The sequence below is a fragment of the Eriocheir sinensis genome, chromosome 20, assembly GCF_024679095.1.
Source record: "Eriocheir sinensis breed Jianghai 21 chromosome 20, ASM2467909v1, whole genome shotgun sequence".
NCBI classification, from domain to species: Eukaryota; Metazoa; Arthropoda; class Malacostraca; order Decapoda; family Varunidae; genus Eriocheir; species Eriocheir sinensis.
In genome coordinates, this window is record NC_066528.1 from 6,370,948 (window position 1) to 6,396,202 (window position 25,255).

A 25,255-nucleotide genomic window follows, 5' to 3' on the forward strand; every position below is an offset into this window, starting at 1 on the left:
AGTGACCGGCGCCCACTCTGAGTTAAATCCGTCAATCACCACTCTTTGTTGTCTGTTGCTCAACCAATTCGCGATCCATTGGTTTACTTGACCGTCAATGCCTATTTGCTTTAATGTATAAAGTAATTTATGATGTGGGACTTTATCAAACGCTCTCTGGAAATCAAGATAGACGACGTCCAATGATTTGGTTACGTCATAAACTGAGAAGAGATCGTTATAAAAGGTCAGTAGGTTTGACAGGCAGGATCTTTTGTTACGGAAGCCATGTTGTGAATCCCCAATTAATGAGTGGCTTTCGAGGTAACTCACAATTTTGTCTCTAATTATGCTCTCGAGTAGCTTACCTACAATTGAAGTTAGACTAATGGGTTACCTGGTATTTTTTTGTCTCCTTTCTTAAAAATCGGTGTCACGTTAGCCTTTTTCCAATGCGAAGGGACGATGCCTCGTCGCAAGGACATATTGAATACGGTTGTGAGGGAGGAGAGTATTTCGCTCTTTGTTTCTTTAAGCAGTATAGGATATACTTTGTCGGGTCCGGGACTTTTATTTGTTTTAAGTGAATGGAGAGCTTTAAGGACTTCATCGGTTGTTATTTCAAAATTAGGCAATGCATGCTCGAGATTTACAATAGTACTGCTGTTGGTGGTAGTGGGAGGAAGACTGTTAGTATTAAAAGCCGAGGAAATGTAATTGCTTAAGAGGTTTGCAATGTGTTGGCTGTCAGAACTAGTGCACCGTCGCTGTTTGTTAAAGGTCCAATACCACTGTTGATCGCCTTTCTGTTGTTTATGTAACTAAAGAAAGATTTCGGATTATTTTTACAGTTGGCTGCAATATTTTCTTCATATCTACGCTTTGCCTGACATACTAGTCTTTTTACTCGTCCCCTGGCATCATTATAAAGTCTAATATTTTCGGGCGTGATTTGTTCTTTCTTTAACCTGTTAAACAATTTTCTCTCATTGACTGATTGTTTAATTTCGCTATTAAACCACGGTGGGCTTTTATTAGTGTTAATTCGCTTCTCGCACAAGGGGACGAATGTGTTCTGCTGAGTGAGTAAGTGATTTTTAAAGCTTAGCCAGGCTTCCACTACGTTGCCGTCATCTGATAGTTGTATTTCTGTTAGTTTTTGTCGGATTTCTACGAAGTTAGCACTTTTGAAATTGGGCACCTTTACTTTATTTTCAGTCACTGATGATTGAGCTCTAATGTCGACGCGCACTAATTCATGATCGCAAGAACCGAGGTGTTCTCCGACCGTGACATTACTGACTAGGTTATCTTGGGTCGTTATAACAAGGTCGAGTATATTATTTTGTCGAGTTGGCTCAGAAACCATTTGGCTTAGATAACTTTCTTCTATAAAATCGATCATTCTATGTGACTCGCCTTTTGTACCTGACAGTGTCGCCCAGTCGATATGGGGGAGGTTAAAGTCCCTAATATCAGTGAGTCGTTGTTATTAAGTGACTGCCTTAAGACGCTGTACATTTCAAGGTCGTCATCGAGTGATTGCCCGGGAGGTCTGTAGGTGACAGATATATTTAAATTGACTTTTGCAATGTTTACTCGCACGCACAAATGCTCAACGTTACTATCTCTTGGTGTTTTGTCAGTGGGTTGCAACTAGTTTTTGACAAAAAGGGAGACGCCACCGCCTCTTCGGTTTATACGATCTTTGTTGAAGAGTCTGTAGCCATCTATGTTGTATTCGGAACTTAAATCAATATTTGTGGTGTCGATAAATGTTTCGGTTATAGCAATTATGTCAAAATTTTCTGTTAGAGCAAGACATCTCAGTTCATCAAATTTGTTTCTTAGGCTACGCGCATTGAAACTAAGGATTTTTAAGTTATCTAGAGGCTTGGTAATAGAGGTGGTGGTACTTGCGGGATCACGGTTACGGGTTTGTTGCGATGCACGGCGTCTATTTACACGGGCGGGGTGGAGGGACGTGGCGGAGACTCGTTTTTTGATCGGATGTCACGTACTGCGTCGTTAAGGAGCCTTCCGAATCTGGCTGCCCCGATGGGAGACAGGTGCAATCCGTCCCTGGAGGAAGAGGAGGAAGAGGAGGAGGAGGAGGAGGAGGAGGAGGATTGGCTTTAGGAGCATTCACACTATAGTCTATCCACCTCGAGTTTAACCCAGAAGCCCCTCCCCACAGGCAATATAGGAAGGGCATAGTCGCTCTGTTGCTGGTGATTGGTTGATGGTGATGGGCAGCTAAGCCGATTTGGTTTGGGTGAAACCTGTTGGAGAGCGGACACTCAACAGGGCTTCCTTAATTTACTAAAATTTCTTCATATTCTGTGTAATGCGTGAAATACATCAACAAACGAGAATCGTGAATACGTTTGCTGTCATCTAACATAAAAAAGTAATGGGTATCCGTAATCGTGGAGCAGATATTGGGTGAGGGAATGAACATTTCAAAAAGACCTTAGCGTGAGAAGGAGCAGGATAGGTCAGATAGGATCGCTTCCATGTCGCCCACCATCACTAATGGAACACTAATCCCCCTCCCCCTCAGGCCCCTCTTGGGTCCAGACACGTGAGGTCTCTCTCTCTCTCTCTCTCTCTCTCTCTCTCTCTCTCTCTCTCTCTCTCTCTCTCTCTCTCTCTCTCTCTCTCTCTCTCTCTCTCTCGTGTGTGTGTGTGGTATCGAGATCTGGTCGAGGTAGGACGTGTCTGCCCCGCTCGCATTATTCGGAACTGTATACTGGCTCGGCCCCATATCAACAACCAGCCAATCAACAATCGGAGATGTCAGCCAGACCGAGCCAGTCACGACGCAGGAAGGGGTCGGACAATGACGTCATAATCAGTTTCTATGTAACAAATATATGAAATCAATATAGTTGCCTTATGATTAACAAGTGTATGAATAACAATACTCCAAAAAGGAGAAGCAGAAAAAATATTTTAATGCATTTTCTTAAGCTTGAAGCCAAAGACATCTCTGTTAAAATGATGAAGGATAAAAAGTTGCCATGTACCACTTTTGCTGTGAGATAATATGTTTTGCGCCGCTACTCTACCACAGACGATACAATTATCATTCTTCCTCCCTACTACTCTATATAATTAGTTAATGAAGTACTAGTATTTGGCGTGCTACGCAATGATTTTGGATCAACAGCTCTACATTGACATTTTATATGGTTCTCAGCAGAGTAGCATGTATGGTTTTGATATAGGCTGGAATGTCCGCATGCAGCAAGGGGCAAGAGAGGGAGAGAGAGAGAGAGAGGTATCAGGACACCTCTCCTCCCGAAATTTACCTCTCTTTCGGCCACCTCTATTGATTCTTTTTTAGGAGCAGCGAGTAGCGGGCTTTTTTTATTATTGTTTCCTTTTTTTGTGCCCTTGAGCTGTCTCCTTTGTTGTAAGAGAGAGAGAGAGAGAGAGAGAGAGAGAGAGAGAGAGAGAGAGAGAGAGAGAGAGAGAGAGACGCGATCATGGAAACAGACCTCGCCACACTAAAGTTTTGTTTTTTTATGCTTCGTAGCCAAATCATGTCGCGTAATACATACTTACCTTTTTCATCACTGGACAGGAGAAAGATTGCAGATTATGACTGTGTTGAAAACAACTCAAACTGACTAAAAATAAAGAAAATAATGCTGGTTGAAGTCAAAGACGGGTTATAAAGGTTTATACCACTTTTTATTCCATGCCAATTTTCCATAGAATCATTAAGCTACTGTAAAAACGAACAGTGCCACTTGATTAAAAAAAATTCTCCTGAATGTGATGGCGTCAAAAGATTATCGATACGTTAGAAAGGAAGGGAGGTAAGCAAGTTTTTATATGAACTTATTAAACTGTTATATTAGGCTATATTATGTGCTTTTACGCTAGGAAACCACTCGTCCATCGCCTACACTTTTTTTTCTTTTTTTCGTTGGGGATATACCCCAAGGGAGGAAGGCGGTACATGCCGCGCAACCACTCAGACGGCGGGTAGACAGAAGCCCAATTCTTGCAAGTGGAGGAACCCCGACAACGGGGCTGGGGGTGTCGGAAAGAGCCCACCTTTCCACTCCCAATGGCACCGGGTAGGACTCGAACCTATACGTTCCAGCACCCTGCCGGAGCGCACGGTGGAGACTCTACCACTGGACCACGGGAGCCCCCCAAGCTATTTTGTATAAAAGTTTGCTTACCTCCCTTCCTTTCTAAGTTGTCAAAAATCTGTTGATACCATCATCTTGAGGAGAATTTTCTTTGTCAGTTAGCATTGTTATTTTTTACAGTAGCTTAATAATTCTATGAAAAAATCGGCATGGAATAAAAAGCTATTGGTGGAGTGGTGGGTAGGGTGGGGTGTCCGAAGCGGCCTAACTTCCTTGTTCAACCTGGAGGTTACACTATTATTGTGCCCGAGTGTACATGGCAACTTTGCATCCTTCATCATCATATAAACAGCGATGTATTTGGCTGCAAGCTTAAGAAAATGCATTAAAAAGTGTTTTTCAACTACCGCTTTTTTAACTACTGCTACTTACACCCTGTCGTTATTAAGAAGGCAACAATATATTGATATCATATATTTGTTACATAGAAACAGTTTATGACGTCTCCAATCCCTTCCTGCGCCGTGACTGGCTCGGTCTGGCTGACATCTCTGACTGCTGATTGGCTGGTTGTAGGTGTGAGTCCGAGCCAATATACAGTTCCGAATAATGCGCCCCGTTCCTGCTCGCTTCCCAGTCAGCGCCTTCGGCTGTCTCCCTTCCACCACCCATTCACGGCTATTAAGAAAATTATGGCACAGAACTATTCCTCAGCCGAGGTTGTCTGGGGACTGTCAGCAACGGAGATCAACAAATTGTCTAATGCCCAATTAAAGTTGGCGTTAGCGTCGGTCCAAGCTGATGTCAAGAAGGACGGACCAAGTAATTAAGATTTATTGAAAGAACTCCAAGGCATAAAGAAAGAACTAGCTGATATAAAGGAAGTGAAGAAAGAAGTCAAAGTTCTGTCGAATAGACTAAATGACGCTTTCCAGATTATCCATCAACAACAGCTCTTCCTGGAGAGTGTCGATAACAGGGCTCGGCAGTGTAATCTTGTTATAACCGGTCTTTCTGAAGGAGAGGATGGTACTGGCCGAAATGACATTGTCAGTCAATCGGATGGTTTAGATGATCAAGGGTGCGGTGGAAGAGGATGTTTTTTTTAGGATTAATGCCTGTAGGTCTTTTCAAAGATGATACAGTTGTTCTCGCTGTGAAAAAAGACCAATTTCTTTGTTGTAAATGGTGTAGAACGTGATAAAGTCCCATTGACAATTGCGTCACATGTTATACTTTACAGCTCTACATATTTGTATCTGGGAGCGTGGTTTACCGACACGGTTAATGGAAAGGTTGTAGTAACACTACACGAGGTGAAAAATCAGGCCACAGTTAACAAATTTGATATTTTTTGTGCATCCAATGGTAACATTCCATTTAAGTATAAAAAACAATGGTGTTTGACGCTGCTTGTTAAATGCTTACATGGGGTGAGACGAAATACGAGCATTGCTCTTTGCATGGTAGAAGCAGGAATACCACCCTTAAGGGACGTTATTGCCAAACGACGGTATGATTTCTTAAAGTCGAAAACAGTAGTAGTTGACCTCCACCGCCATTTCATTATGTGCATGAATTTTGTGGCGTAAAGGATACTCTTGCCCTCAGATTTATTACAGGTTGTCAACATTATAACTGCAATGATAACCCTCTAAGCAGAATATCGAATGATATTAGACATAGATGTACTAATGCCACCAAATTGTCAACTTATGTGAATGGGCTTAATCCGTCCCTGTCTCAACACCCAGTATGTGTGACAAATTTATGTATTCCTGATTTCCACCGTGAGGCATTTACTCGACTCAGATTGATGTCACATAATCTAAAAGCAGAGACTGGTAGGTGGAATCGTGTTCCACGTCATTAAAGAGTTTGTTCATGTGATGGAGTGTCAGTCCAGACAGAGAGTCTGTAGCGATTCACTGTCCCATCACTGAATCACACAGACATCAAAACCCTACGCTGAATTTTACTGATATTAACACTCTGTTAGATGAAAACACTTATATACGCGAGTTATGCAAATACATTTTTGATGTTTTAGTTTTCATGCTTTTCGGGATAATGTTCGTAAGATTTTATGGTTTCAGTGAATTTTACTTGTTATCGTTACTATATATATGTTGATTTTTTTTTGGTAGGGATCTTTATTTTACTCATTCTTATGGATTATTGGATCTTCATTTTATAACTTCTAGTGTTTTTAGGTTTCAAAGGTTAAGTGCAATTAAGAGTTGTTAAGGGTTTTTATTTATATATTTTTTTCTGAATCTTTTGTGCTTTGTATTTTATTGTTTGTACTTTTTAGTGTTTGAGTGATTATTTTAATGGAAAAAATGGTGGTGGATAGACAGACAGCCGTGAAATCTACAAACTGCGAATGGACAAACTTTTATAATTTGATGTACCTTGTTTATACATTTTAATACTTTTGTAAGTTTGTCAAGAAACTAAACTAACTAACTGTGTGTGTGTGTGTGTGTGTGTGTGTGTGTGTGTGTGTGTGTGTGTGTGTGTGTGTGTGTGTGTGTGTGTGTGTGTGTGTGTGTGTGTGTGTGTGTGTGTGTGTGTGTGTGTGTGTGTGTGTGTGTGTGTGTGTGTGTAATAATAATAAAAATAATAATAATAATAAAAATAATAATAATAATGATAATAACAATAATAATAATAATAACAATAATAATAACAATAATAATAATAATAATAATAATAATAATAATAATAATAATAATAATAATAATAATAATAATAATAATAATAATAATAATAATAATATAACAATGATAATATAATGATAATAATAATAATAATAATAATAATAATAATAATAATAATAATAATAATAATAATAATAATAATAATAATAATAGTAATAATAATAATAATAATAATAATAATAATAATAATAATAACAATAATAATATAAAGATGATAACAATAATAATAATAATAATAATAATAATAATAATAATAATAATAATAATAATAATAATAATAATAATAATAATAATAATATTAATAATAATAATAATAATAATAATAATAATGATAATAATAATAATAATAATAATAATAATAATAATAATAATAATAATAATAATAATAATAATAATAATAATAATAATAATAATAATAATAATGATAATAATAATAATAATAATAATAATAATAATAATAATAATAATAATAATAATAATAATAATAATAATTATGTAACAATGATATTATTATTAACGCTTAGCCTCAGACCTTACTATTATTTCCGATTGGGGCAAGGGGAACCTGGTGTCCTTCAACGCCTCAAAAACACAGTTTATCCACCTATCTACTCGACACAATCTTCCAAACAACTATCCCCTATTCTTTGACAACACCCAGCTATCACCTTCCTCAACACTAAACATCCTCGGTCTATCCTTAACTCAAAATCTCAACTGGAAACTTCATATCTCATCTCTTACTAAATTAGCTTCCTCGAGGCTGCACGTTCTGTACCGTCTCCGCCAGTTCTTCTCCCCGGAACAGTTGCTATCCATTTACAGGGGCCTTGTCCGCCCTCGTATGGAGTATGCATCTCATGTGTGGGGGGGGGTCCACTCACACAGCTCTCCTTGACAGAGTGGAGTCAAAGGCTCTTCGTCTCATCAGCTCTCCTCCTCATACTGATAGTCTTTTGCCTCTCAAATTCCGCGCCATGTTGCCTCTCTTTCTATCTTTTATCGATATTTTCATGCTGACTGCTCTTATGAACTCGCTAACTGCATGCCTCCCCTCCTCCCGCGGCCCCGCTGCACACGACTTTCTACTCATGCTCATCCCTTTACTGTCCAAACCCCTTATGCGAGAGTCAACCAGCATCTTCACTCCAGTCATCACTCACGCTGGTAAACTCTGGAACAATCTTCCTTCATCTGTATTTCCTCCTGCCTACGACTTGAACTCTTTCAAGAGGAGGGTATTAGGGCACCTCTCTTCCCGAAATTGACCTCTCGTTTTGGACACTCCTTTGACCTCTGTTCGGGAGCAGTGAGCAGCGGGCTTTTTTTTATTTTTTATTTACGCCCTTGAACTGTCTCTTTAACTGTAAAAAAAATTATTATTATTATTATTATTATTATTATTATTATTATTATTATTATTATTATTATTATATAATGATAATAAAAATACGATGATAATAATAATGATTTTAGTAATAATGATAATACGATAACATTAATATAGTAATAAAAACTAATTATAATAAGATGAGTAATAATAATAATAATAATAATAATAATAATAATAATAATAATAATAATAATAATAATAATAATAATAATAATAATAATAATAATAATAATAATAATAATAATAATAATATAATAATAATAAAAAGAACAATAATAATAATAACAATAATAATAATAATAATAACTATATTAATAATAATAATAATAATAATAATAATAATAATAATAATAATAATAATAATAATAATAATAATAATAATAACAATAATAATAATAATAATAATAATAATAATAATAATAATAATAATAATAATAATAATAATAATAATAATAATAATAATAATAATGATAATAATAATAATAATAATAATAATAATAATAATAATAATAATAATAATAATAATAATAATAATAATAATAATAATAATAATAATAATAATAAAAATAATAATAATAATAATAATAATAATAATAATAATAATAATAATAATAATAATAATAATAATAATAATAATAATAATAATAATAATAATAATAATAATAATAATAATAATAATAATAATAATAATAATAATAATAATAATAATAATAATAATAATAATAATAATAATAATAATAATAATAATAATAATAATAATAATAATAATAATAATAATAATAATAATAATAATAATAATAATAATAATAATAATAATAATAATAATAATAATAATAATAATAATAATAATAATAATAATAATAATAATAATAATAATAATAATAATAATAATAATAATAATAATAATAATAATAATAATAATAATAATAATAATAATAATAATAATAATAATAATAATAATAATAATAATAATAATAATAATAATAATAATAATAATAATAATAATAATAATAATAATAATAATAATAATAATAATAATAATAATAATAATAATAAGAAGAAGAAGAAGAAGATAATAATAATTATAATTTTGAAAATAATAATAATAATAATAATAATAATAATAATAATATGATTATTAGTATTATTAATATTATTATTATTATTGTGTGTGTGTGTGTGTGTGTGTGTGTGATAATAATAACATTATTATTATTATTAGAGCAGGCGGTGGTCGAACTGGTAGCGTGCTGGGCCCACATTCACCGCGTGATGGACGACGCGGGTTCAGTCACCGCCGAGTGGCTTAAAACTACCCACATGCTGTCCTGAAGACCATCCATCAACCCGGACTCTAGAAGAAGCCGTCCAAGCGAATCAAGAACGAGTTCCGGGGGGAAGCATGAGCCAATACAAGATGGCGCCACTATAAACACTCGCCTACGCCAGAACGGGCTGGGCCGACCATGAGGCCCCACCGGGAAGAAGCCTACCGGCGCAATAGGCCGCAACATAAAAAAAATAAATAAATAAAAACACACACACACACACACACACACACACACACACACACACACACACACACACACACACACACACACACCACTCCGTAGCTCAGTCCGTTAGTGCGCTGCCACGCTTTAAGGCCTGACAGGCGGCAGTTCGAGCCCCGCTCAGGCCGGAATCTTTCCGCTGACAAGGAGTGGTTACTTTCCCCCCTTGAGCAAGGGGGATGAAATGTGTGGTGTGAGAGTTCATAACAGTACCCAGAGATCGACTAGCTACAATAAGCATCAGCTAGGGCCTTGATGAGCATGAGCTTGCTCGTATGTCGACTGGCTGGCGATTGCGGGTCCAACTCGTGATCAAGCCGTGGTGAATTACACACACACACACACACACACACACACACACACACACACACACACACACACACACCGTTCCAGTAGCTCAGTGGATAAAGCTCTGCCCTGGCAGGCTGAAGTTCGAGCCTCGTTCAGATCGGGATTTTTCCGCTAACAAGGAGCGGTTAATTACTGTCTCCCCTTGAGCAAGGGTGATGGGGTGTGTGGTGTGTGAAGGTCCCGTCAGTACCTAGCGCGTGACTATGAACCTTGCTATAATCGGGAAGGCAGCAAGAGATGAAATATAAAAAGTTCCCAGTTAAGTTTCCTGAGTTCTGGAAAGACATAATATTTAGTGTAGAAGAAAGGGAGATATATCAGTGTTGTCAAAGAATAGGGGCCGGGTAGGTGTTTGGGAGGTTATTATAATTGTGTCGAGGTGGCATTGATTTTTTGGAGATAATAAAGGACACCAAGTTCCTTCTGCCCATTCAAAAATGACATCAAGGTCAGAGTTAAGCGTCCTGTAGCGTCCAGCCTTGAGTCATGCTCCCATTGGAAGTGTCTTGTGTTAAATGATGTTGATCGGGCAGTGCAGCGTCGAGTCATCGGCGTAGGGGTGAATATAGTTCAGGCAGTGAACCCAACACTTTGGACCGGAAACTTGCCCCAGCCCTGTCATTAAGCCGCGAATTTTGGAAAATCAACCGCTTTGGTGCGAATCGCCATAACTCCCTTATTTCTGGGCTACAGAAATGTTTTTCGTATCAATCGACGGCAAAATGAAAGGGCTACATTTTGTAGTAAACGACTGAGCTCAAAAACAGACTCGAAAGGGTAAAAAATCGAATAAATTCGCGAAAAACGGCTCTGAAAAAATATATATTTTTGAGTTCCCAACCTTGAAACCCGCTCATTTTTTGGGAATTTCAAAAAACTTATTTAACAAATACTTTAGCCCTACCAATGTGATTTCCAATATGATGCATAACATTTCCCGACTCCCAGTAGTTTCGTCGCTAGAGCTCGAAATGTAAACCCTTTTGAGAGCGATTTTGACGAAATCCATACTCTTTGCCGTTTTTGTCTAGTGTGGCCTTGTTAATGCCTCTAGAAGGCTGTAATTTGGCATGTAGCCCCTCTTGGCAATGTACTTTGACCAGTTCGAAGGATTTTTTGATAGCTCGATTCCAAGTTTGTCGTCGAGCCGTCACACATACATATATACATTCATATTTGGTATCAAAAGAAAGCAAATTAAATGTATTATTCATTAATGGGAAGAAATAGGGTTGGATACTAAAAAATAAATAACACGTATAATAAGGCTTAATATAGGTTGATTTATATAGTGAAGTGATTATATATAAAAAAGTAGCTTTTCATATAGATATCTTAAAATGGCCTTAATACAAGATAGTCAACATATTGAAGTGTTCATATATAAATGTTTATGCAGATGTATTAATTTTTGTGGCGCCAGGAAGTTTTTTCGTCGCGTCGCGTGAAATGAGTCAGATTCGGCGAATTTTCGTCGCGACTTCTGGTCAAGCTCGAGCAAAAACTACTGAAGCTAGGAAGGCGTGCTTGGTGGCAAATTAAAGCTCTATTAATACAGATTAATGATCAGAAAATAGATTGGAAAGCACCAAATAATTTTAAAAAGTTATTAGCAAAATACTAGAACATGTCCAAATCGCGGCAAAAGGCCGAAAAGCAGGGTACTTTGTGACGGCTCGACGACAAACTTGGAATCGAGTTATCAAAATATGCTTCGAGCTGGTCAAACTACATTGCCACGAGGGGTAACATGTCAAAGTAAAGCCTTCTAGAGGCAATAGCAATGCCACACTAGACAAAAACGGCAAAGTGTCTGGAGTTCGTCAAAATCGCTCTCAAAAGGGTTTACGTTTTGAGCTGTAGCGACGAAACTACTGGGAGTGGGGAAATGTTATGCATCATATTGGAAAGCACATTGGTAGGGCTAAATTATTTGTTAAATAGGTTTTTTTGAAATTCTCAAAAAATGAGTGGGTTTCAACGTTGGGAACTCAAAAACAGTTTTTTTCAGAGCCGTTTTTTGCGAATTTATTCGATTTATTTCGAGTCTGTTTTTGAGCCCGGTCGCTTACTACAAAATATAGCCCTTTCATTTTGCCGTCGATTGATACCAAAAACATTTCTGTAGCCCCAGAAATAAGGGAGTTATGGCGATTCGCAAAAAAGCGGTTGATTTTCCAAAATTCGCGGCTTAATGACGAGGGTGCCGCAAAATGAAAAGAGTCCGCCGTCCATTACTTGAGATGTCACTGGTTCAGGCTGTTAGGGAAAGATCATATTGAACAATAGAAGGGTAGTGGGAGATAGAACAGATCGAGCCTTGCATAACACCATGCACTGCTGACAGGATTTGGGGTAGAAGTGACCATCTACTACAGCACAGATCAACACACACACACACACACACACACACACACACACCTGTCCTCATAAAATTACAGTGATCATTTAAGGCCCTGCTGGGCTATTCACAAAATAGGCTGTGCGCCACTTTGCTGCTACTTTTCTACGGGATCTTTTTTGTCGTGTGAGCACTCTTGTATAGATACCTATATAGGGAGTCAATTAACTTTTAATAGAATTATATTAGACCGATTTTCGCCCCGCTGCACACACAAGCGGTCACAGCCTTGGTAACTGCACCCTCATAGTAGCAGCACACGTGCACACCCTCGCCTCAGCGCGGCTCTTCAGGGCGTCAGCGTACGAATGATTAGATACATGAAAAGATTTAACTGTGCCTCACGCTGGCCACTCGCGAGCCGCGATGGCAGTGACGCGGCTCGCGGCAGCTAATCACGGCGCTCCCCCCAAGACTGAGCCGCGGCCCCTAGTGTCAGTGCGGGGCAGTGGCGTGAGTACTGAGCAGCGTTTAGGTATATGCAGGGTGCCGGGCAGGGAGTGTAGCACGTTAACCCTTGGGGTCAGCCAGCAGGAGGAACAGTGCCCACCGAACAGAGAGTACCGCAGCGGCTCAACACGTATTGGTAAGATAATACAGAATGAAAGGGGAATTTGACATTAAGAAAAATCTTAAGTGTGTATTTTTTATTTGTACTTATCTGCTGACCTTGGTATGAGTTTCCAAGCAGATGCCTTTAGCTGTGTCGACCGTGCCAGTGTTGAGGAGTGCGTCAGGCGGCGGCAGCCAGGGCAAGGCTATAGTAATAATAATAATTATAATAATAATAATAATAATAATAATAATAACAATAATATTAATAATAATAATAATAATAATAATAATAATAATAATAATAATAATAATAATAATAATAATAAATGGTTTATTCATTTGTCGGCAGCCATAAGGCTGAAAACACACAAAAATACCATACAATGAGTTTCATGTGGTGAGTAATGGGGGAAGTGGGGAAGGGTGATGTGTGTGTGTGTGTGTGTGTGTGTGTGTGTGTGTGTGAGTGTGTGTGTGTTGGTGTGGAGGGGTCATGTGATCATGGAGGTGTTAATGACCCTCACAAGTGTCGGTATCGCACTAAGCCGATATCTGTCCGTGCGAGTTTTGACCGGGACGAGAATATTGTGGTGTCTTGTGGGTCTAGTGGGGGGAGGGAGGGCGGGTGGGAGTAGGTCTCTATGACGGGGGTTATGGAGGAGGGACTTGCCGAATTTGGTTAGGTTAGGTTAGGTTAGGCGCACCGTGTGTTAGGGCTGTCCCGAAGCACGTTAGCCGAGTGATAATAATAATAATAATATATAGTGTTGCTGTCTCCAAAGCACAACTCTCGAAAAGTTCATTTGTTCTTGATACAGAAGTACAGAAGTAAAGTATACTTGCCACAACTTATCCAGCATATACATATGTCACCAACAGTGACAAACTAAACGTCTTAAGGACTAGCTCCCTCACAGCACGCTCTGGAGTTCACCGCCTCTGTAACTAAGATAGGTCTTTAATTTAGTTTACATCTGGAGGCATTTAATAGAATATAAATTGTTTCATTAACAGCGACAGTCTGTTTTGCAGCATTTGGAGCCATACAGGAAAACTACTTCATATCTCTCTCTCTCTCTCTCTCTCTCTCTCTCTCTCTCTCTCTCTCTCTCTCTCTCTCTCTCTCTCTCTCTCTCTCTCTCTCTCTCTCTCTCTCTCTCTCTCTCTCTCTCTCTCTCTCTCTCTCTCTCTCTCTCTCTCTCTCTCTCTCTCTCTCTCTCTCTCTCTCTCTCTCTCTCTCTCATGTTCCCACGCTTACACAGAACTGCCCCTATGTACTTAAGAATAATTACGTCCCCTAACTTCTCTTCTCTCATCGTCCTCTGCCCAACTCAGAATATCTTTTCAATTTCGAAAGACTGGGTTTTTTTTTGCCAACATTTGCTTTCAGCTTTGTTAATTCTTATTTACCCTGTTAAATTCCTTCACAATCCTTTGCAGCACCCTCTCACTCTCTGCCAGTAACACTGAATATTACATCTCCAAATAGGTCTGCCAACGACTGTTCCGTGCTTCTCACTCGCAGCATTGGGACTGACTCCCCTACTCAGGCTTTCATCTCCCTCAACAACCATCCTCATAAACATTAAACAGCCTTAATTGGTGACGTAAATAACACACCTCTCACACCCACAACGAAGAGCTTTATAGTTTCACATCAGGTGATATTACCGTTATGAACATTAGAAGGCATAAAAAAGATTCAAAGACATTATATGCAAGAATATAAATACAACAAGTAGGCCTACTTGATAACAACTGCATGTAGGACGGCTTGCTAGTCTGCCGTAAATCAATTAAGAATGGAATAGACGACTTGAAACCTTTTACCGCGCAAAGATGCATATCAGCTACTATTATCTTGGTTTGCTCTTAAGGTACGAAAAATGATTAGTACCTAAAGGTTAATTGACTGCATACGCTTTTGTTACGCTTTGCCTCAGTGCTCAACTCGATCCGTTCCATTGGTCTTTGGGCTTGACTATAATGATGTTGAGTAGTACAGAGTAGAGTCATCGGCGTAGGGGTGAACATAAGTCAGTCTGTTATGGAAATATCATTATACTGAACAATAGAAAGATAGTGGGAGATAGAACAGAGCCATGGAGAACACCACTGTTGACAGGATTTGGGGTAAGAACCCTGGGACGCAGGGTACGTCAGTGTGCCGTCCATGCAGCAGGTGCCCACAGTTTACCTTCCATATATATATATATATATATATATATATATATATATATATATATATATATATATATATATATATATATATATATATATATATATATATATATATATATATATATATATATATATATATATATATATATATATATATATATATATATATATAGGTACCACGCTGGGCGAGCGAGCCGTCCTGCCAGGGCTCCTCAGCTTCAATCACACTTTCTATTACTCTCAAAATCATGCTTAAAATGAGATATGAAACTATAGTACCAAGTATTTCGATATCTTTTGTTTGCACTAAGGCAGTACACGCACACAACCCACGAAGAACAAGAAGAATAAGTTGCAAGGGAAAAGTGGCAGGGCTCCCCTCCTCACTGCCAGCGTATGACAACAGAACGAGGAGAGAAGGGGGCTTGCAGAGTGCAGAGTGCACTGCAGAGTCAGACTTCCAAGGCGACTCAGTACTGTACGACCATGCTCGTAGTTGTCTCTACTTTTCTTGTGTTTTTATACTTGGTAATATAGTTTCATATCTCATTTCAAGCATGATTTAGAGTGTAATAGAAAGTGTGAATGAAGCTGGGGAGCCCTGGCAGGATGGCTCGCTCGCCCTGTGTGGCAATACTGCAGCAGAAAATGCATAACTGGCAGCTTAGGCCCGCGAGCCAGGCTGGACCAACATTCCGTAGGAGTGCCACACACAGCTGGGTAGGCGGTGACACCCTTGCCTACTTATCAGAGGCGGGTGTGACTGTTGGTGGCAGCGAGTGTTCTGAGTGCTAATTGGTTTACGGGTAGAGAAACTCATATCCGCCAGGGTTACTTTATTTGGACAAACATACAAAGGTCATTAGGACAAGTACAGCACATAGAATAAGTGTTTGTGTGTGTATGCGTGTGTGTGAATGTTGTCAAGCGTGGATAACATTTACGTGTTGGTGTGTGTGTGGAACAATGTGTAGAAATGGACAACAAGAGGACATGGACGGACAGTCAGAGATAAACGAGTAACAAGAAGAGTTAACAATGAAGATACACAAGACGCGGACAACAGGGCACGCGACGAGAAACACGAACAATTGGATGGCGCTCAAAACACTCGCTACCACCAACAATTGCTGACCCCGGAGTGACAAGGACAAGGGTAGACGAAAACATTTCACATGATTACACTTATTAAGTCTATGCTTGCAGCGTCACGCTGTCACTGCTCCTTAGTGTGTGGCAGCTAGAGATTACTATTATCTTATGTCCTTGGTCTTTTTTCCTTTCTCTTATCATGTTCTGCTGTGTCATGGTGAGGCCCCAACCCTGGCACTGTTTGACACCTCTTGCTTTAAAAGGTTGGCATCCTGATACTGTTGATCATGGCCGCACATTTCGTTTTGTCGTCCACAACCCCCGCAGCGCCTCATCTCATCGGGAAAATTTCTCTGTCTTGTTAATCACATGTAGCAGACAAGTGAAGTAAGTGATCTTGATGCAATCGATGACACTCCAGCAATGCCTAGTGACTTCTCATTGTCTTCCTTTGCAGAGTGCCTTGAGGAGGTGCGGGCGTGACCTTCTGTTCTGTTGTGGACTTTTCTCCCTGACACCATGTTAAGGTAAAGCTGTTGTTTACAAGCTTGTGTTTCATGTTCTTGTATGGTATATTTTTTTTATTAAATTGGCATGTTTGGGATTTATATAAGAAGGTGTGAGGGTTTTTTGTATACATAAACATTACTGAAAAAATTGCTTGAACATTTATCAAAACAGTTGACTTTCACCCAATCATGAACTAACAATGTGCATGTGACACTTCTCTCAAAACTTGTGGATGGATAGTTGAAATGAAACAACGGTTTTTTTATACTACTACTACTACTAGCTACTACTATTACTACTGCTACTACTCCTACTTTCTGTTTACATACGCATAACAGAAAGCACTAACTATTTAATGTCAGCTGATGTTCAGATGTAAATTCACTTCAGTTTTTTTATTTGATTCCATAACGGAGTATTATTTCAGTGCGTGTCATGCAGCCTTGTCTCCTGCGTCACAAACCACCATCACAGTTGCTCCTTTCTAAGTATTACTCATGTGTATCTTCTGACACATCTCTCTCAGTCTCTGCTTTATTGGGGCAGGGTGTTGCAGGCATTTTATATTTTGTAGTTTACTGTGCTCATGACCCGCCTGAAATTGGCACTATCATCTTACAAATGACAGCACCTCCCTTTCCTGTCCCCCGCAGCCAAGGCAACATAAGTTCTGCAGGGAATTGTGAGCGCCGCAACGCCATCCCTGTCATCTACACCAGCGGAACATACTACGAAGTGGGCTTTGATGTGGTGAGTGGCATCCAGGCACTGGTAGCTGTGTGGCTCTAGTGTTGACCCTTTGGGGAGTGCCAGCAGAGAGGCAGGCCATTTGTCCCTTATACTGGTAAACTCGGCAATCTCTTTTCCTTGTCTTTCTTTCCTCCTTTCTTGAGCTTGAATTCAAAAGAGAAATATCAAAACAGCTTTCAAACCAAGATTATTGTTCTTTGTCTTGTGGCATCTTCCTCTACCTACTTGTTATAGGGGCAGCAAGTTGTGGGCATTTACAAGTAATATTGTTGCACCCTTGGCTGCCCCCCATGCGTTGAAGAAAGTTAAAGGATTACCTCCTGGGCAGGCTCCGTCCTCCCCGCCTGAATGACCCACCTCCCGCCACCCTTGTGCTCGGCTCCTCCACAGGGACGCACCTTCCGGGGCCTCATCCAGGATTATCTGGCGTCGTCCGTGTGGCTCCGGGAAACACTTCTTCCAGCTTATGAGACAGAGGCTGGGCGGGCCGCCTATGACGAAACCCTTCCAGTCTTGAAGGAGAACTTTCCACAGTACCTCAGGGAACTGCAGGGCACGGCAGATGGGGCTCAAGTTTCCTTCCTCCACGTAAGTGTTGCTGCAGCATTCTGGCTGGGGAAGCCATCCGCAGCACAGCCCTCCTTCACTAGTCTGGCTGTGCCCCATCCATAAGTCTCCTTGACCTCTTAACCTCTAACTGCATGTCTCCACCCCTGCCATAGCCCCGCTGCGCTCGACTTTTTACTCTAGCTCATCGCTATGCTGTCCAAATCCCTTACGCAAGAGTTGACCAGCAGCTTCATTCTTTCACCCCTTTCAGTGGTAAACTCTGGAACAGCTGTATTCTCTCCTGCCTACGAGTTGAACTTTGTCAAGAGGGGAGTATCAAGACACCCTTCCATCTGAAATTGACCTCTCCTCTGGCCACTCATCTCTACAGTCTTTTGCAGGAGCAGCGCATAGCGACCTTTTTTGTTTTTCTTTAAATTTGCCCTTGAGCTGCTTCCTTTACAGTAATAAACAAAATTCTCATGCTGTTTGGGAGCCTGACCCCAGGGCTATGTTTGTGTCTCCAGCAAATACTTATACTGTTTGGGAGCCTCAGCCCACTGTGGTGTTTGTGAGGCTGCACCACAGCACCCCGCAGCCACAGAATGGGAGAGTGTGGCCACCTTCATCAGAGGCGCCACATTGTTACCAAAGGAGCCACATGAAATACAAAGTGATGCCGATACAGCACAGTAAAGGGCAATATTGTATCACTGTGTATTTGAATTTCACATGGCATTTGTGATAGCATGGCGCCTGTGATGAAGATGGCCACTCTCTCCTCTTCTATGGCTCTGCAGCGACTCCGAGTGAAGTCTTGCCTGTCCCCAGCTGGTCCTCCTGCACATGGACAGGATCATGACCATGGCGGGCCAGGCGGAGCAGCAGCCGTGCAGCAGTGACCTCAACGGCTGTTCCGACCTCAGCATCAACAGGGAAGACCAGGTGAGTTAACTGAAACATTACACTGGGTTAAAAAGTGTAAGTTGTCTATGCTTTTTCAACTGATTTAGGACAAATTTGCACCGCTGAATCCGAAAATGATATCAGTTTCTTTTGATCAGGTCAGGTCTTTGTGCTAAGTCGATTTTTAAAAAAAATCCTATCTTATAACTAAATTGATTACATTTCTGTGACATTTTCGGTTGATTTTTGTTAATATTTTTCATCTGAAATAGGCTTTTAAGGTAAAAAAAAAACACGATTCATTAATTAAATGTTACAAAAACTGAAGTGTATATTGAATAGTAGACATTGCTAAAGGTAAGTACATGTAAATTAGATATTAGGTCATCATTGTTCAAAATTCAGGGCATGAACTTAAGTTTCTTTGAACTCCTAGAATGCTCAGCGGTAGGTATGTCTCTCCACAGAGTCCAACAGTAATCAGCCATCATGACTGCATCCCAGCGTCCCTGATACCTGGTCTCCATCTCTTTCATGTCCTGATGGAATCTCTCCCCCTGCTCGACGCTCATTGATCCCAGATTCTCAGGAAACCGATCCATGTGTGAGAATAAGTAATGCATTTTGATGCTCATGTTGCATCCGAGGTTTCTGAAAGCAGTCAGCATATTGGTGACAAGTTCTGCGTAGTTCCTGGCCTTCTTGTTGCCAATAAAGTTCTTCATGACAAGAACAAAAGCCTTCCACGCTTCCAGTTCCACTTCGTTCATTGAGTTTTCAAACTCTGGATCTCTGATGAGCTGACGGAGTTGAGGACCGTCAAAGATGCCAGCTTTCAACTTCTCCATGGCTAATCCTTGAAAAGCGTGGCACAAGTAAGTGAAGCACCCACCATCCTTGTGCAGAGCTTTGGTGGACTGTTTGATCAAGCCGAGCTTGATGTGCTGCGGTGGGAAGAGTATCCCGTCTCTGTCCACCGGAGGGTTGTTTATGACGTTCCTTACTCTGCATGGCACCAATTACTCCCGTACAGGCCTGTCCTTCTTCGTGTAATGCTGAGCTTTGTCCCTACTGTCCCCCATGCACAGAAAGCACGGGTACTTGGTGACCCCAAACTGTTGTCCCAACAAAAAGTTCACCATCTTCAGGTCAACACAAATCAACCACTCATGCTGATCATAACGAACTTTCTCCAGCACGTACTTCACCGCTTCATACTTCTCCTTCAGTGTAGTCAAGTGAGCGAGGGGTACAGAGGCAGACTGGTTGTCGTTGTGCAGCAGAACACATTTCAGCAATCGCTTGCTGCTGTCAGAGAACAGTCTCCAATCTTCGCGTTGGTACTGTGCCACTCCAAACTTGTGCAGAAGCTGCGCAATATCTGTACAGTACACCAAGTCCTTCTCTTCAGAGAAAAAATGAGGGTACTCTTGATGTCTGTTGCGGTAGAAAGTGATGCGAGCATTGTCAGAGAGGAATTTTCTTTCCTTCAATCTGGATGCCAACAGTTCGGCAGAGGGCTTTGACAAGCCGAGATCGCGAACTAGATCATTTAGCTCCTTTTGGGATGAAGGATGTGGTGCATCACCGTCATGTAAATAGAAAATACCCGTACGTGTAAAAGCAAATGTAAAAAACATCATGTGGCGATAGATTAAAAAGTTGACCTGATTGAGTAAAAACAGTGTGAATTTTGGATTCAGCACATCAAAATTGTCCTAAATCAGCTAAAAGAAACTTAGACGATAATTTGTTGTTGGCCAGTGTTATTTTCAATGAGAATGTTCATCCAAATTACATTCTTCACAAAATCACAGTAATCTGATTATTTGAAGGCAGAATATTATAATGTGAAAATAGTAATTTCTGCTGCTCCTACTGCTACTACTACTACTACTACTACTACTACTACTACTACTACTACTACTACTACTACTACTACTACTACTACTACTACTACTACTACTACTACTACTACTACTACTACTACTACTACTACTACTAGTACTAGTACTGCTACTACTGCTGCTACTACTACTACTACTAGTACTACTACTAGTACTACTTTTTTTTTCCACTACTACATAAATGATACCTCCACCCATGTTTATTTTCCCGACACATAATCATGGAGGGCTCCATAGCTTGGAGGTCATTAGCCCCAACTCTGTTCGCTAATGACTGTGGCATCAAACCATATCACTAATACTACCTGACACTAAATCACCTATCATCTATTACGTCTAGATCCCCCTTTCCTTCCCTACTCAAGTCACTCCCGACCCACCCTAATGTCACTCTCCACCACTGTGGCTTCATAGTCCATATTGGAGATGTTGGTGGCTTTTGGGCCAGAGTGTCTGGCGCCCCTGAGACATAGGATGGCCGACCTGAGCAGGGAGAACGAGAGGCGACACCTCATCCAGGCGACAACGTGACTCCTTGGCTGATGCTTCTTTTCTGAGATTAGTTCCGCGAGGCGTGCGTAGAAGCATTGGGCCCTGGGACCCATCCCGCCGGATGTGGTGAAGACGAGGGGGGTGAAGCTGCCCTGATCCACATGTTTGATTCTTTCACCGTATGCCCTTGTCTTCTCCTGCTCGTTCCTGTGGTGGGCGGCTTGCGGGGGCAGCTCACGGTGACAGGCAGCCATCGGGTCGAATATGCGGATGCACAGAGATCAGGCAGTCCCTCAATCGGCCAGCCAAATCTCAGAGCAATGGCGTCGACAAATTCTTGTTTGTTGAGGCTGAAGCCCTTTGCTCTGATTGGTAATGACGTTAGCCAGTTAGAGGCGCCTGCCTCCTGTGCTGTGTGTATTTTTCTACCCATTTCTGTGGACAGGTGGTGTGTAAGACGGTCCAGCTCGTCTTTTTGGGCCTGTTGCCTTTCTTCTGAGATTTTTCTTTTAATATCTCTTATTTCTGTTTGGTCTATCTCGCCCTCTGCCTCCTGAGCGATGATCCTGTTGATGAGTGACCTGGTAAGGCTGATGGAGATTTGGTTCTCCTTATCAGCCAGCTTCTCAGCTTTGGTGATCCCCATCCCACCCAGTCTTGGGGTACTACTACCACTACTACTACTACTACTACTACTACTACTACTACTACTACTACTACTACTACTACTACTACTACTACTACTACTACTACTACTACTACTACTACTACTACTACTACTACTACTACTACTACTACTACTACTATTAGTACTACTACTACTACTACTACTACTACTACTACTACTACTACTACTACTACTACTACTACTACTACTACTACTACTACTACTACTACTACTACTACTACTACTACTACTACTACTACTACTATTAGTACTACTACTACTACTATTACTACTACTACTACTACTACTACTACTACTATACCCAATTTCCACCCCTTTCACCAATTAACATCAAGTTACTTTACAATTACTACTACTATAACTATTCCTCCTCCTCCTCCTCCTCCTTCCATCATTACTACTACTACTACTACTACTACTACTACTACTACTACTACTACTAATAATAATAATAATAATAATAATAATAATAACAATAATAATAATAATAATAATAATAATAATAATAATAATAATAATAGTAATGATGATGATGATGATAATAATACTTTTTTTGTGGCATGAGGCTGATGCCCACTCCACCCCCTCATACCCTTGACTGGGCCACTGACTCTCACATGTGTAGTGACACACACAACACCCTTCTCCAGGTGTTGCTGGGCCACACAGAGGACACATTCGAGGAGATGATGAACTACCTGTACCTCGTGTCCGCCACCATCAGCGAGGAGGCGCCGGAGGGGAGGTTGGGCACGCGGACAGAGAGCTTCACGGCACTCTGCTACCCCGGACACCTGCCGGGCTTCTGCCTCGGCTACAACCGCCACGGCCTGGTCTCCGCCATCAATGTTATCGTCCCTCTGAAGGTCTTCCCCGCCAGGACCCGTGAGTGTGGCTGCCTGGGCACATGTTTCTCCATTGTTACTGGTTTGAGCGCAGCTCCCAGCCTGGCAGAGCCGCACAGTCTTGGCCGCCAAGCTGAGGGATTCTTTTTCTTCTCCAAGTTGTGGTTACCCACAACTCCGCTTTTACGGTACCCATGAAGTTATAAAGTTTGGAGAAAAGTAAGGATAAAATGAGTTAACCGTCAACTTCATTGTCTGGTCACATTCACCGTGGCTCAGCCTCCTCTGTGTGGCCTTCCAGGGACCCAAGCACTTTCAAGGGGAAGCCTCAACACATCCCCCAAACTAAGCTGACATTATTTTTCTGACGTTTTTATCCCGTGATGAGATAAGTAACACTGCATAAATCACTGCTCCTGGCAGTAACCTTCCCCCCTTGGCCAGCGCCTCATTTCCTTTGCCGGGCGCTGCTGAGCGCCACGTCCGTGGAGGCGGCGCACGACATCCTGAGGGACCGCGGGACTGGAGGAGCCGACGGCTTTGGCGTCAACATGATCTTCATGAGGCCGGATGGTGGTCACGTCTTCCAGAACGTAGAGGTGGGGACGGCCGGGGCTGGGGATGAGAACCCGCTGTCCATTGTGACGCTGAGTGTCGGCGAACACTACTTCCACGCCAACAGGTGAGCCGCGCCTCTTTCCCACACTTAAGTTAACCCTTTAATCATAGTTTCTTTCTGTGGGAAGCCCAGAGGCTGGAGTTACTCTCTTGAATCATGGATTGGAACTGTGTGATGTCCTCGTCTTATACGTGGGACGACCGTGTACTCTAAGTGGACTGTGGGCCGTAGTGTCTGGTGATGGAGCAGGGAAGAACTGCCTCTCCTGGCCAGCACACGCCTGCTGCTGCAAGGAGAGGACAAGCTGCATGCATGCCTTCCTTTCCTCTACAATTCAACACTTTTGTCTTCAATAGATTCATTTATGTGTCCTAGCTGTGATTAGAGTGTCCTCAAACTTTGTCTTCTCCCTAGTCCATGGTGCGCACTTCTTGCCTACATTTTATACTCAACATCTCTCTCTCTCCATTCCATTGGTGCACGTCCCAGCTTTTATCTGCGTCTTTTGTGAGGCGGCCATGTCTTCATTGGCACCCAAACGACACCAACAAGAATAAAGTCAAGGGATAGGGTCTTGGTTGTTCTGGGTTCTGTGAGAGGCACCAAGTGTCTGAGCCAGGGCTACCAGGCAATAAGCACACACCTTTCTCTTCTAGGAGGGGAGAAGGCTGAGCTCGTGATATTACTGTGTTTATCAAGTGCCTATCCCCGTTTTTCTTTTTTTGATTTTATGAGGCATTGTTTACTCTATCTGTGTGTTCCTCTGCTGTCTCAAAGGTTTAATTTCTGATCATCGTTTGTTGTCCTACCTAAGTCCAACTACGAATCTGCTGGCCTGGGTTTGAACCCTGCCCTGGGCAGTCCGCATGCAGCCCACCCAGCTGTTCATCCTTCCTCTTGGGCTAGCCGATAAATGGTTACCTGGGGAAACCTGAGGAAGGTAAACTGTGATAACCCAGAGGTTGCACTGGCCCTGCGTCCTGGGGTGATAGGTTCACACCCACCACAGCTTCAAGGGTCAGTGGTACGGAGATGATCACCGAGGCCACGTGCAGCTATAGTGTATGCTCCAAACTTTTACTCTACGTACCTTACCAAATGATTATTGAACATTAGAGATTATGAACTATATTCTTGATTAACTGTTTCCTGCTTGGCGTGGCGCAGGTACCTTCACCTGACAGGCATCCCGGAGAAGAGTGGTCCTCCCGAGGCCAGCAGCGAGCACCGAGAGGTCCGCGCAAGCCAGTTCCCGGCCCCCAAGAACCTGGCGGATCTGCTGGAGGTGCTCTCAGACACCAAAGACCCTGTGTTCCCCATCTTCAAGGAGAAACCCCAAGTGACCCCCAGCTCGACCCTGGCCCTTGGTTAGTACACTGAGAGAGAGAGAGAGAGAGAGAGAGAGAGAGAGAGAGAGAGAGAGAGAGAGAGAGAGAGAGAGAGAGAGAGAGAGAGAGAGAGAGAGAGAGAGAGAGAGAGAGAGAGAGAGAGAGAGAGAGAGAGAGAGAGAGAGAGAGAGTTAGGTCAGGTTAGGTTGGCTTTAGACCTCCAAGCAACGAAGTTGGGAGGAGCGTTAGTATTTTGGTCCGGTCATTTTTTTATTTGTTTGTTTGTTTGTGAGCAGTCTCCTGTACACACTTTTTGGTGGATAT

At 41.2% G+C, this 25,255-nt stretch overlaps 1 protein-coding gene across 2 annotated transcripts; it reads left to right on the plus strand.

Moving 5' to 3' along the window:
* The first annotated feature begins 12,931 nt into the window (after positions 1-12,931).
* Positions 12,932-24,999, plus strand: LOC127001120 (uncharacterized). 2 transcript variants are annotated; one of them, XM_050865300.1, is made up of 8 exons: positions 12,933-13,095; positions 16,795-16,864; positions 17,501-17,597; positions 17,988-18,185; positions 18,978-19,091; positions 22,790-23,024; positions 23,429-23,666; positions 24,771-24,995. In XM_050865300.1, exons 2-8 carry the CDS (start codon positions 16,857-16,859, stop codon positions 24,973-24,975), a joined length of 1,095 nt encoding a protein of 364 aa, XP_050721257.1. In that variant the 5' UTR covers positions 12,933-13,095; positions 16,795-16,856; the 3' UTR covers positions 24,976-24,995. The 2 variants fall into 2 exon arrangements, with proteins under 2 accessions (XP_050721258.1, XP_050721257.1); XM_050865301.1 differs by lacking the exon at positions 17,988-18,185 and having other exon boundaries at positions 12,932-13,095; positions 24,771-24,999.
* Positions 25,000-25,255: the final 256 nt, after the last annotated feature.